The sequence below is a fragment of the Apis cerana genome, linkage group LG5 (assembly GCF_029169275.1).
Source record: "Apis cerana isolate GH-2021 linkage group LG5, AcerK_1.0, whole genome shotgun sequence".
NCBI classification, from domain to species: Eukaryota; Metazoa; Arthropoda; class Insecta; order Hymenoptera; family Apidae; genus Apis; species Apis cerana.
Window position 1 is genome coordinate 4,145,828 of NC_083856.1, and position 15,314 is coordinate 4,161,141.

The 15,314-nt window shown below is 32.9% G+C and overlaps 1 protein-coding gene across 1 annotated transcript; it reads right to left on the reverse strand.

The window, feature by feature from the left end:
• Positions 1–8,649: 8,649 nt before the first annotated feature.
• Positions 8,650–11,843, reverse strand: LOC108001326 (uncharacterized). The gene is made up of 3 exons (XM_062075578.1): positions 11,780–11,843; positions 8,906–9,255; positions 8,650–8,806 (listed from the first exon to the last, which is right to left on the reverse strand). Exons 1-3 carry the CDS (start codon positions 11,841–11,843, stop codon positions 8,699–8,701), a joined length of 522 nt encoding a protein of 173 aa, XP_061931562.1. The 3' UTR covers positions 8,650–8,698.
• Positions 11,844–15,314: the final 3,471 nt, after the last annotated feature.

The following is a 15,314-nucleotide window of genomic DNA, read 5'->3' on the forward strand; positions in this document are numbered from 1 at the left end:
ACGTTACGGGCACGAGCCGAATTATCTTTACGCGTAAATATTGCGATTCATGCAACCAACAATTCCCTCGGCTAAGAGTCCGGCCGACCCGAATTCCCAAGTTTATCGGCTCTGAAACCGAAGTGTCGGGTATCGCGCGCGGGTCAGCCGTGTCACTTTTGGCAATGTGCCGCGCGACATTAATCCTCGGGGAACGGGAGCACAAAGGTGGCCCCTAGGTGGCAGCACGCTCGAGCAACGGGAGAAAAGTCCGGCCATTTCACCGCGACGAAAATACCCCTTTTGTTTCTTCTAATGCCTCCAAACCCCTCCCTCCCTCCTTTCATCCCCCGTGTTCGTTTCGTTCGCCCCCGTCTGACGCGCGCGAACACAACGCTCCTTCCACGCGCGCACTCAGCCCTCCGTAACCCTCCTCCATTCGAGCCAGACTTCCTCCCAAGTCCGTGTTCCCGGGATAATGAAAGGATCCTCGAAACGAAAGTCCATTGACGACGCGGCCCGATCCAGCTCGTTTAATCCGCACAGAGCACAGGAGTGGAATCCACTCGTATATCAAGCGGAAATAAAGAGTTTAGCGGCCGTAACTAAAAGCATTATCCTGTGACGTGTCGACAGGAAACGCCTCGGCCACCACGCGAGCGGTGGCCGGGGAATATTGTAATTGCAACATCGCCAACTCCGGATTGTGTATTTCTTCGTGTACCAGCTGTACGGACGATGGATTTGGAATGGAAATGGAACGACGTTGAATCTCGATTTGTGGTTTTTCTTAAGGTGTTACGGTATAGATTAAATTGATTTTAATTTTAACGTCTTCGTATTTTTCTTGTGACGTGATAAGCTTCTTCGTTCCGTCGAACGAAACACTCTCAATGTTTTTCCTCGAAATATGGAGGAAATTGGAAATCATAATAGGATTTTCTTGCTTCGACGAGTCGAGTTTTATAAACGATTAAAATTTAATCATAATATAGATTAATATAAAAATGATAATTTCTCCCAATATCGAGATTTTGTCTGTTTAAATATTTCAAGAAAATCGTTTAATTTTCAATTTTATTCCAGCAAAGTTAGGGGAAAGATATTCTCGAATTCAAATGTACAATGAATTTTTTATAAGATAAAAGTTCAGAATCGGAGTTGAATAAAGAATCTAGAATAATTTTAAGAATTCTTAATTGGCATTATGATGACTCTCTCGATGTTTGAAAGTCTAAATTATGCATATTAAAGAATAGCAACGTTTAAAAATATAGAGAAGAAAATTTTTTTACTTTTAATTATATCAGACATAAATTCATATAAATACTAAAGATATCTTAATAAAATCTAATTATTTCGTTTCAAATTCTTACCAACTTTCATCATTACTAATTCGCAATAATTAAACGATTTCAGATAAAATTTAATGGATAATTGATAGTTGATAAAGAGTAAAAATTCTCTTTAAAATTACATAATTCATCATTGATCAAATTAAATATAATAAAAAATGATAAGAAATAATATTCGATAATCATTAACATTAAAATTAATTACTCGATGTGTTTTATTTTCATTTTCATTTTTTTTTAGCCGAATTAATATTTTTCCACGAAATCAAAATTTTAGATTTATTATAAAATCTACGATATCTCCAAAGGATATTCCTTTCCAAACTTTTTCCCACAAATTAAGAAGACACAAAAGACCCAAGTCCTTAATATATACATCCATACATTTTCAAGCACCTTGATTCCTCTCTGAAAAGTAAGCTACATCCCTCCAATGCATCCGCAGCACCCTTCATCACTTCGACGAGTTCTCACGAGCATTTCCACGCGAGCCGTTGCATTATGCACCGAGCATAAGGGCCACATTACAGCGCATCCATTCCCGAATCTCTCACCACAGATGGCTGGGACGAATTATCCGGCTAAATTCTATCATCGTCATCCGCGCGGATATTATTTTCCGTGGAATATCGAGCTTTGCTTTTACCCTGCTCCCTATCACCCACTTCACCACCGTCCCCCTCCTTCATCCTCCCTCGTTCTTTCTGTTTCACGCAGTCGCTCATCCTCCGGTTGCCCGCTTCGTCGCAACGCCCTCGATCGTCGAGGAACACTCTCGTAGCAGGGAAGAAGTTTTCGAGAAACCCACCGGGAAATTAAAAGTCCGACGAGTGACTCGTAGTCGGTGACAGCCACCCTTCTTCCCCATTCTTCTGCCCATCCTTGCAACCCTCCTCTTCCACCTGGAGCCCTCCTCCCCCTTCGTTAATGTAAGGCCGAGCTATTGGAATATTTCATTAACAATGGAACTTTTTGCAAGATCGAAGGCGCTGAAGGAAACGAGGGACGGGGGTTATTGGTTCTCGATGGCCGACGGCTAAATACAACCGGATAATTAATTGATATCGATTAATTATTTACAATGGCCGAACCTTCGACCGGTCGGCGCGACTCGTTATTGATTAATTAACAATTCGAGGTCATCGTTGTACTTATTTCCCGTGTGGGAGTGAGATTATCGTGTCGTAGTATAATTTTATTATTTAAAATATCTTGCTCGTTTTTGGAAATATTAAAATATGTTTCGTATTTTCATTGGTTTAGTCAATACTGCGAATTATATTATTTCGGAAATAGGAGAAATATTAATCTCTACCATTGCGGAAAATTGCAATAATGTTGTGAAAAGAAATCTTTGTTGGTTTTGTTTATTCTTGTCACGAACTTGAATTATTCCTTTGAGACGAGCATTAACAACTTTGCAATATAATTATTTATCTACGATGTGACGAATGTTGATATTATTTTAATATGCATGAGACATCGCTTTGATGTACGTATTGTTACGTTGTTACGTTTAATTATTGAAGTACAAATAATATAATTACATTACGAATGTTCTCAACTTAAAGTAGCAACTCGTGGAATACATATATTTGGATGCCACACAAAGTAAACATTCAACTTCATCAATCAAATTACAGTAACTTTTAGCCCTATAATGTAATAAATTAAACGTTATATCTACTTCGTATTAAATTTCAGTAAATCTTTCTCAAGAAAAAATAAATCAAAGTTGATTGAAAATTTTTAATTTGAATTTCGAATTGTCTCGTGTTATGTATCATTAATTAGTTTTATTTTATTATGATTCATCATTGAAATTAAAACCTTAATACAAATTTTCTGAAATTTTTCCATAAAGATAGAACTTGTCCTATAATTCTACAAGAAAGCAAACGTATATTCTTCTATATCTTCAATCAAGATTAATACGAAATTAATTGGCAAGTGATAGTTAAGTCTCCAAAATATATATGTATGAATTTATTTTTTTAATTCGACCATGAAAAAGTCTTTAACACATTCGAACGCATTCCAAAAGGCAAGAAAGAAATGAAAAGAAAATGAAAAGAAAATAAAAAAAGGAAAGTACGGCACGTTATTCTTAATTCACGAATTAGAAACAATCGTTTCCAGCAAATAAATCTTATTTATGCCTACATCCGGAAATTGCAATGGTTTTTCGACCAGCCAATAAGACTTTTCCAACGGATAAAGCATCACTGGAAACTCTATGTACCACGATACCTCCGCTTTCCTTTTGATCAGATATCGAATATTAAATTGAATTTAATAATACAACGCAACAGGGAACGATACGAAAGCGCACTATTCGAGAAAAGCAGTAGCAATAAGAAAGAATCGAACTCATATTCCAAATATTGCGGGGGAACAGCTTTCCAACGTGAACTCTACACCTTTAAGCTTACCATCTTGTATATTTCGTCCTTGTCCGTTTCTGCACTCCTGATTCTTTTTCCTCTCTTCGTCAGCCGGCCGAATCGTCAAACGATTCCTTAAAATTGCTCTCCTTTCATGGAAACAGGGGAGATCGGTGATGAAATTTCGCAAAGAAAAGCTCGATAAGAGAGTCGAAGGAAAGAGAAACGACGTTAATGACAGAAAAGGAAGAATTGCTCTGAATAGTGGAAGAGTGGGATTAATAGAAGGTGGAAATTAGAATTGAAAACGTCTATCTTGATATTGCTTAATCCCGCAAAAAAGATATTTTTTCATTTGTTTTATTTATCATTTTTTGATAAGGAACTAAAAAAACTAGTACTTGTAAAAATCTCCATAAACAAGAAAACTATAACTTTATTATTCTGTTATTTATTTTATTATACCTTTGTTCTTTATTCACACACAGAAGATTATCCATTGGATAAACCGACGATATAGAAATTTTCCTGGAACGTCGGATCAAAAATTCATTTGATCTTGAATTGCCAAGCAGCCACAATAAAGCGACAATCAACCCTCTTCCGGTCGCAAATAGCCGTCGGTCGTGGACAATTTCAGAAAATCGACGCCGTGATGAAAAAAAGGAAACGACGACGAAACGACGAGGACCGCGAGGAAAGTCGATGAAATTCCTCGAAGGGTTGAAGGGTGCGGAGGAAAGAGGAAGACGAAACGGTCGACACGGCGAGGATCAGAGAGAAGAAGGGAAGAAGAAAGGGGGAGGGAGAAACAAAAAAGGAGTGGAAAGCAAGGAGAGAAGTGCGATAGAGAAAGGGGATCCAGAGGACGACAGTGGTCCACGGTTACCACGAACTACACAATAGTTGGCCGTTTCACAATGGAGCAGCTCCGGGCTGCGGGTGAGCAGACGGAATGAGTTTTTCTCCGTTTGCCGGCGAGAAGACTATTTTAGTTCCTATTCTTTCACCTCACGACACGCTCATTCCTCTCTTCCCCTCTCTCTCGCTCCCTCTCTGTCTCGACCTTTTTCTCCGCCTCGAAGCGTCTCATTCAGGGCTTCGTGCCGTGTGCCGCCTTCATAAAGTTATTATTTTACGAAGCCCTCGGGGATATAGGGTGAGAAAGGGAGGGGGGAAGGAGGAGAGGGGGTTAGGACCCACCTGGAAACTCATTTCGAATGAACCGCGCGTGAAGCCGAAATTAATTCGTTTCCGGCTCGCCTGGCCGGCCGCCTTGACGAATTTGAAGAATTTCGGGAACGCGAACTTTTCGACGCGCGACTGACGGCGTCGAGATGCCCGAGACTGGCGAGAAGGGGTTAGGGTTGGGGTGTACGAGTTCATTTTGAAAGGCATTCCGGCTACGATAAATGTTGGTTCATCGAACAACTTGTCGGCAGACTGATTGTTCGCCCGTTCTCGTCTTGGAATTTAATGGAAACGTTTGGAACGTGTGCAAGGAAAGAATATTGCGCAGAAGTATATCTGTATATCTTTGTCATTTTTATTAGAGACGAGTATATTGGAAATAATTGCTGATGGAATAATTAATTTTGTAATTTTAATAATAAAAAAATAATTCCTAAATTTCAATAACTAGTTATGTATTTAATTTATATATATATATTTCGTAAATATTTATTTATTTTTAAATTCAGTGACTGTAGAAAGTAATTATATATATGCCAAATAATTTCCAAATGAATTATTTTCAAATTTTTGATTTGACATATCAAAGTATCATTAAAAGATATTTGGATCCAATTATTTACATCCAATTTAAATGATAAGTCCATGCAGTGCAAACATTGTTACTATCCTTCAATTATTCGAAATAATGAATGATTTCTAATTTTAAAACCAAATCATTAGTAAAAAAAATAATTTATAAAAGAAGTATCGACTTTCTTTCAAGAGATATCCGATTATACCTAGAAAATACTTTCTAGCTCGTAGAGCACAGCTCTTTTACGAGCTACCTGCCAAGGATCTAAAAGATCAAAGACGATATTTCTAGGTGGCCTGGCCGGTTGATAAATGCGGGTGAGAAGTTTACTATTTAATTAGGATCTGATCAAGTTAGTGTAATTATTTTAGAGAAAGCATAGGAGGCGTGGTTACAGGATTTCACGTAGTCTTTAGATATGAAAGGGTTCACGGCCAGGCCGGCGTGAGACTGAAATTAATTTGTTTTCAGTTAATTTCAGGTTTAACCGGACCACCTTGATTGCTTCGAAGATTGTTTGGTCTGACGCCGCTCCATGCCCTTACATAAGTAGACGTTTCTGTAAAGCGGTTATTAATTAGAACACGATTGCAACTAATTACCCGGCGGAAAGGCTAAATGATTCATTTCAATCTTCTACACAGCGGGGCATCGTTTTGAAAAAGAGAATATTCTATTACATGACGTTTTGATTAGATAATTCGTTCCAAGTCGTTCTTCCAAGTGCGATCGATGAGGTAGAGGATAAAAATTTTACATTTGAAAGAAATTTTGATCATTTCTATTAATTTCTTTTATTTTTCATCAAGTCTTGCCATTTACTTATTGTTCTAAACAAAAATTGAATCATTCAGTAGAAGAGCTTACTCATTGCATGATTTTTAATTGTGCTGACAAATGATGGAAGCAAAATCATAAAAATACTATTGATTCCATATATCCTCGTTTAAAAATCAAATCTTTCTTTTGATAGAACGAAATTGAAATATTTCTTTGGACTCTTCAAAGTTCTTTATTTTTGAAATACGAATAGAAGTAAAAATAGGATATCTATCAATGAAAATTGATTCAATGAAAAGAATATTACGATAACGAAAAAAACAAACATACATTTCATAATATAATATAGTCCAAAAAATCAAAATACTTGCAACGGATAAAAAACAAAAGAGAGAAAATAAATTTGTACGTAATAAACCAAAAAAGAAACCACTCCATTTTTATTTCGCGTTTTTAAAATTTTAACAAACATTCGCGAAATTATATTCATCTAATATTTTTTTCCTAATCATCAGAGAACACAATAGTATTATTTGGCGGAAAAAACCAGGCACACTATGTATGCACGCGTACATACAATTTTATCCATTTCTGTTGGGGGTGCTATTGTCTTTTTTATTCACGATGACTCACGGTCTGACGCGTGAAAATCGGCTGGTTGCCTGCATGGAAAGCCAGAAACAGGACAAAAATATAGCGTAACTCATCGTGATCATCAAAACAATGGAGAAATTATTTTTGCTTTATCGCGTCGTTTAATGAATTCTGTCGATCGTCCGTTTCGATTCAGCCATGTTAAGGCATACGAACTTGATATTATAATTCTTGTATCTTCAAAATTATAGTCGACAATGTGCGCTAAACGTCAGTCTGGATTTATGAAACGTGGATGTTTCACAGTCGTTTCGTGTTCGTAACTCACGATAAACAATGAGATATAAAAAAGTGATAAATAAGTTTTTTGTGTATAAAATTGGACAATAATATTGTCTTCGAATATAAGCGTACGATGAGAAATGAAAATTATTAACGGTGAGAAATTATTTAGAAGATATTTTTACGTTTTTAATTGAACTGTAATCGCGTGAATCGTTCGTTAGCGTGAATGAAAACGTTTACAATTACATTATTTGATATAATTATCTTGTCTATAAAATGATTTAAGCAAGTTGAACAATACATTTATAATTAAAAAAGGATAAATACGTCTATTAAAGAAAAGAGATATGTAGTTCAAATTGTTCAAAAGGAATAACATATTTTTTTATATTAATGGTTTTCGTATATTTTCTAGTTGCGTGATATTTTTTTTATCGTATTTGTTTTTTTCGTGGATCAAATCCTCTCATCATTCCGTATAAAAAATATCAGGATATAGTGCTCACTATCATGAAACGAAATGACTCTCAAAACTGTTAGTCATTTCATCACTGAAAAATCTTTATTAATCGTTTGCATAAACTCTCTATAAGTTTGTTTTATAACGATGAATCATGTTCATGGTATAGAATGTTTTTAACAAGAATCGGAAAATAGGTAAAAGATCAGAAAAATATTGATAATTAAAAAAATACTTTGGTTTCATTGATACAATTTGCAATAAATAATCTTAATAAAATTCTATTCCTATATTTAAGATATATTTTATTGATATATTTGTCAGATATATTTTAAAATGGATCCTTTATATGCAAAATATTTAGTATGTTCGAAAATTTATTATATACATTGAGTACACTAATCATTATGATTTTAGACTATATCAAACGTTCCTTGATAACTAATTTGTTTGAAATATTAATTTGCAATATGCAAAATACGCTATCATTATTTATCAGGTTATTTATTTTGTAACTGATATTAAATACATATCAGCATTGAAATTTAGCAATAATTATTTATACATATTATTCGAACGATATTAAATAATTATTTAAATATTAGAACTTGTATATATTTCACTATATTCAAACTGATATAATAATATGTTATACATGTACTATATCAATCACAAAAATTTACATTTTTTATAAAAATTTATATTTCAAACTCGTTTCCTGATTAAAACAAATTCAATTCTGAAATATCTTATTCAAATTCCGTTAAAAATTTCATCGCATTCGAATTCTACGGGATAAAATTTTCGAAATTCCTTCGGTATAAATTTAAACGATTCTATCCCAAATTCTATCTTACAAAAATTTCATCTTCGTGGAAATCTTTCACTCGAATTCCAAAAAAAAATCTTGTTATCATCGTATATATATTGTAGAGAAATTCATCACGCGACTTCGATCGTTATATCAAAACATTTTTTATTTCCCATAAAATACAGAGATACATCGATTAAACGAAAGATCACCATTTAAGGGATAAATTGTACATTAACGAAAGTTTTTGGGCGCGTCATTGATCACCGTGGCAGCTTGTGATTACCGAAGGAAACGGAGATTTCGATAGATTGTCACTATTTTGTGACTACAGTCCCCGTGACCGCGTGATGAGGTACTGCAACGACGTCGTGAACCTTCTGAAACAATCTATTTCGTTTATCGACGAGGGTCAATCCAGTTTCTATAATGTTCGAGCGAAAATTTTTATTCTTTTCTTTTTTTTTTATCTTTCTCCTTTCGACAAACCTTGAAAGAATTGACGGAATCCTTGTCCTCGTCGTTGTTCCGGGGGCCAATTCGCGCGTTGTATGCCGGCACCGTACTCAAACGCAGGCAGAGGTTCCTCAGCGACCTTTCCATCTCCTTATGGGTCACACTGTGCTTGCCAGCGGTCACCGCTAGATTTCTTGCATCCTCCAATGATTCCTCGAGTATGTCTATGAGAACCGTCGAAAGAATGGCCTCTGCCTTCTTTGAGATGATGTAAGTTTGATCTGTACGATCGAAAGAAGAGATCCAAGGGTTTAGCGTGGATGTCGAGTAATAACGAAGAGTAATATAGAGGTTCAATAGAGGGGTTTCATCTAAAAGTATCTCTTATCGAAGGAAATTTTCAAATATTAATTTCAATAAAAATTACATTATTTATTTCATTTCAAATAAAATTCGTACGACTTTTATGGATATGAAAAAATTTTACTTCCGAAATTTGTATAGAGAATCGATAAAGATTAAAGTGATATTCAAAGGATAAAGTGGTTAATTCAAACGCATATTTTTTCCAGAGAAGATAATAATTTATAGTTTCTGTTATCTCATAATACTTGAAACTTTCACGACTTAATCGTGGCTCTTTTTCTTTAATTTATGCACTTTTTGGTTCCTTACTATTATATTAAAAATACATTTTCTTCAGAATTGGAAAAGTTTTTAAAGAAATAAGAACGCGAGTAGATCCAGCTAGACCGCGAGATCGTGGAAGTTTTTTAAAACAAACTTGTAACACGAAACTTTTAGTGTCTGAGGAGTTGAGTAATAAAAGAAGAATTGACTTCCTTTCCGACTGATTGCAAGTGTCTTTTTTAATTAATACTAATAATATAAATACAGTTAATCGTGTACACATTACTCCTTATTTTATCCTCTTTATATATATATACGTATCGTGATCTATGGGTCACTTTATCTTTTTCCGCGTGAAAATATACTTCATACATTTACACAACAATACGAATTGAAGTGCAAGTAAAAAGAAACTTTTATAAAGAGTTCCCTATCTCTTAATACATTTTCAAAATGCCAAATCAAAATGCCTGCGACACTTTCCTCGAAAACTTTTCCCATTACGATATTCAAGAAATGCACGAAGTCACCTTTCATACTGCACAATCTTTCATTTCGATGTTGGAAGCGAGAGGAAAAGCGGCGATCCACGAAGAAAATAGCACGAAACGATTCCTTTCAAATCGGGGGACCGTCGATGATTTTCAACCGCAATCGCGATTGAAACCGCTAGCCTTGACTCGCAGGATGGCATATCGCGTACACATAGGTGTGGTTGGCTTTTTATAGGCGTGGGTGTATCTCATTTCGTAAAGTGCAAGACCACTTCAGCCTGGCACCCTTCCATCGGTATCTAAACCCTTATGTCTCTCCTTTTATCGTGATTTCAACCTCCCTCGCCCTACCATTCCCTCTCCTCGTCTCCTCGCAAGCGTTTCGCCGAGTGTTTCAACAGAAGAAGAACAGTGCGATATCCCTCCACCCTTCGCGACTATTCTCTCTGAACAATTTCTTAAGACGCGGAATAGTTATCTATTCTGACGTTCTTCGAACGTCACGAACGAAAAACAAGAAATAAGAGTTTCGTAGGATTTATAACGATAATGAGTATGATGTATAAGAGTGATCTATAAAATCTTTGAATATTTGTTATTCTAACTTACTTCGATCAAAAAAGGGGAAATTATTTTAGTAGCTCGTTATATACCATTACGTAATATAAGAAATAAACACGTTGATCGGCTAATTTGCTTTAAAATTCGATTAAACTCTATTAAAATTAAGAAAAATTTAAATCGCTATAACTTCGAGGATAGTGATTTTTAATCAACGAATCAAGAATCGTTAGAAGTATTGAAGTTTTCCCTTTAAAATGCTTTTTGATTTATTTCGATACGACTTCCGGTTCCCGAGATATCGTCGTGTAAAGAAAAGGATAATTTTTGATCGTTTACCATCTCTATCTTTGTCGTTTATTCGGATCTTTTGCTCGCTCTTTGTTTCACTGATATTGCGATTCCTAGAAAAGTATACTAAAAGTAGTACACTATTCCAAAAAAATTATAATATGTATTTCCAGGAAAAAATATAGATCATGGACCCATTCATAATCTCTTTTCTATGGAGATTTTAAAACCTTATATCTCGGTAATCGTTTGAGATAACGGGATAAAACGGAAAGCAATTTCGCAGGTATGCTTTTCTTTATTTTTTATATAGAAAGACGAAGTTTCATTTGTGACTTTGCATTAATAAAATGATATTAATATGATGACAAAGCATAAAAAAAATGTTTCAAAAAAGTCTTCTTATTGTATCTGCATAAATAATGATGTTGAGAGAAGCAAAATAAATATCCTATATATCCTGTATATTTTTTAAATGAAAGATAAAATCGATATTTGAGAAAATACAACAATGAAAAAATAATTTGCGTATATATAAACCTGTGTTATTTTCTTTTATAATAAATCAAGAAAAATAAAAAGAAAATAAAATAAAGCATTTCATAATTTTGAAACTGTTATATGTTAGTGTATAATATTATAAAAGTTTAAAGATATATGTTTTAAATAAATTTTCACACATTATCTAATTGAATAAATGTCTAATACGAATTAACCTTTAATTACTTTTTTTTTTTTTTTGCTTTTTTTCTTCATATTAAACAATAATACAATAAATACAAATTTATGAACAAAGATGTATTAATTTTGCTTGAATATGAAGCGATTAATCGATTGTTATAATCGTTTAATTATTTTTAAACTTTTTCGTGGCTGTTACAAGAACTTTGAAACTTCGATAGGTTAATATGTTTCCAATGTGTTCACTTACTTGTATTTCTTTTTATTGCTGGATGTTTATTCTTGTTCCGTGTAGGAAGATTCTTTCGACGCATACTTTTGTTAGAAAAAATTATAAATATTTTTTGTTAAAACATTACGCCTGAAATAATTTATAGACTGTATGAAATTTTACGTCTTTACATGTGTGTCCAAATAACATACTGTTGGTTGATCTGCAACCAAATTCATAGAATATCGAAAATATATGTGAACGTGTATTTGTAATTTATATATGAAAAGTCAAAATAGAAAGGAAAAAAGTTAAAGAACAGCAGAAAAATTTTATAAATTTTACTTATAAATTAGCATTATTAAATAAATAACAATAATGCTAAAAATAATTAAAGTAATCAAATAAAAAGTAATTTTGATAATGTTGGAAATTTAGCATTCCCAATGTCCATTTATAAATCATTTCATTTTAAAAAAATTAGATTTTATCAATTTCTTCCTATACACAACGAATACAATGATATTCATGCTGATTTATATTTACAGATAAATAAAAAACAATCTTAATCTTCTTTCAGATGATTTAAATATAAAAAAAATTCAATAAAATATTATGATTTGATCATGGGACAATTGAAATTCTAGATATCAGAAGCCACAAAAGTAAAATTTATTCGTGTATGAAACATAGAGAATATTTATCGTACGTCATGTAGTATTAAAATTGTAGTCACGTAAACGTTTCTATTCCACGACGTGATATTGCATCTTAGTGGAAGCTAAGAAGATACAATTTTTCTTACGAGTATTCGAATATACGCGACTAAAGCTTTGGGTATATAGATTACGGAAGTAAAATAAATATATAATGTATAGATGATACACTCAAAAATAACTATGAAGTACGTCTATCGCCTACGTGAATGCCTGGTGAAAAATGTATTTTTGTAAGAAAAAAAAAAAAAGATTCCGTTTTATTTTTATTATTCATCCTTTTAAGTAAAATTTGTATGTTCCTCGAGATAGACAAAGTGGAGTTCTATTTGAAGAAAAATGGTAACGTAACGACACGTTGCCTTTTAAAATAATTGTGTTTACTAAAAGAAGACTCGTATAATTTGTCCAACCATAAAAATATAATTTGCCAGTGTAAGAGATCTCATACAAGAAATCTCTTTGTTTTAATATGAATATAAAGGAAAGAATAAGATAATAATATTTTTTTATCTATTCTTAAAGAGGAAATTCTTTACATAAAATTTAACATTCCAAAATTGCATCGTACAATTTTATATCCTTAATATTTCCGATTTCGAGCTTCACGAAGAATTCAACAATGCTCTTCTCCCGTTGTTAACGTCGAAATTTATCGAATGAGGAAAGAAAGACTTTTCCCTTGTGTATCCTCACTCTTTATCTGTGTCTACTCTTTTGTAGTTGATACAAATCCTTAACAACGGTGTCCAGGGAAGTTTTGAGTCGAGTTGCATCAATGAAAAGATAAATCTCCTTCGAACATCGAGAAAAGCAGAATTTAAAATTTACGAATCGTGACTGAAAACGTTGAAAACTCTTTGAAATTCGTAAGTTCATCTTAATTAAGAGAACATCTATAATTTATTAATACAAATCTATAGTAATATCACATTGCAGAAATATAATGTAATTTGATTATATTACCTCATATTTTTATCTCATAATGAAATACAAATAAAATACAAATAAAATAATAATTTTTCAGTTAAAATATCATTCATTCAACAATTCGAATAAAAACTGTCCCCTATTACATCTTACTAAATCACAACGTTTCTAATGATCATCATCAAGACATTATCCTTAACTCGACCACCGAGGCAGAAACAAATCACTCTGTACAGGTTTATAATTAAGTTTTTAATGTGAACGCACGGATATTAGTCTTCTGCCAGAATGGACGTAGGATCCACAGAGTGCAAAAAGGAGAAAGCGGCGAAATGGAAACGGAGATAAAACCGGAGGAACGATCCGGTGACCTCCCTTCTTTGTCTTGCCTCCCCTCTTCCTTCTTCCTCCTCGTTTCTTATTAAATTTCCAAATCAACGACCGCGAAATATCTCGGCCAACCTGTTCACGGACTAAATTTTCCTTCGTTGTTTGTTTGAATCATCAAATATGAATTATAGACATTATTAAGTTATAGACTGACTTAAACGCCATCTTTGAAATAAAACATAGACTGTTTGAAATATTTCGAAATATTTGAAATATATTATTTGAAGTAGTTATTCTGATTTACCTATGTGCAGAAATTTTCATTGACTAATCGCTTCGAGAAAATTGTTTTCTCAAAAGAAAAACACATGACTTGGGTTCTCTCCTCGCGGCTGAGAACGGAATTTACGAGGTTCGAAAACGTTAGGGCGTCCGTCATAAATTTTGGAGTATGAAAGAACCAGCCGCTATATCAGCGTCTTGATTTACCCTAAAAATATTGTCGTGAGTCGGTGATAAGCCCATTATTTATATCTATCCGAGTTATTCATATGAGATTTAGAAATATTTTATAACAATAATAGTTCGATGTACAGAAAATGGTTATTAATATTTTTTTTTGATTGAATTAATATCATTAATCATTCTAAAAAAAAAAAAAATTAAAATTAAAATTGAACAACGAATGTGATTATAGAGATGTAAAAGATTGAAATTTAAAAATGTGAAATGGATGTTGTTCCTGTGAAATATATTATTATGTTGTTACATATTTTTGACAAATTAATTAATTAGAGAAAATAAAACAACAAAAAGATTTAAGATAATTAATCTTACACTCAACAAAGAAAAGACAAACAAGAATTATCACAAATATTTAAAATAAATAATATTATATGAAACAACATGAAATATTAAGAGAAAACGAAATAAGAGAATAAGCTTCTCTTTTTAAATAGAGGAAAGCATCCATTGTGCATATTTTGTACTCAATCGCGATGATAAAAGAAGATTATATTTTGAAAAATTAATTAATCCTATCAACTTTAATTATGCCATATCCTCCTAATGTACTTGAAACGTTAACGAAACTTTTAATTGCAAGACTGAACGAGTTTGTAATACACGTTTCGTATACGATACAAGTTGATAATGGTACAAGCCAACTAATAAAGTTGCTAATGAAAAAAAATCCTGAATTAATGAAACATTTCGTTTCGTTCTCGTAAAACACGCAGTGAAACAAAGGTTTACGAATAATGCATGCTCGCATTGAAAGTTTTAAATAAAATAGAATGTTTATTTATGAGTATTGCCATTGGTGAAAATTTTTCTTTTCTTTTTTTCTTTTTCTTGTTTTAACACTTATACGTATTATATTCAATTCCATTCACTTAATATTTATTCAAATGCGGAATTTTAATCATAGATATTTTTCTTCAATCTAAAATTCTAAAAGTAGCATTTTTATTAATTTATACAAAATTATAAAGAAAATATTCTTCGTATTATTAAAATCATTATATTATATCAAAATTTTCATTTAAATCCCAATCAATCTAATCTACTTATGCAAAATTTAATTTACAAAATCCTTC

Excerpts from the sequence above, each read along its gene's own strand:
- LOC108001326 (XM_062075578.1), bottom strand. The coding sequence starts at position 11,843 with ATGCGTCGAAAGAATCTTCCTACACGGAACAAGAATAAACATCCAGCA. Across the intron at positions 9,256-11,779 it reads AGCAATAAAAAGAAATACAA|AGATACTTTTAGATGAAACC; the intron begins GTAAGTGAACAC and ends TCCTTCGATAAG. Across the intron at positions 8,807-8,905 it reads ATTCCGTCAATTCTTTCAAG|ATTGTTTCAGAAGGTTCACG; the intron begins GTTTGTCGAAAG and ends TAAACGAAATAG.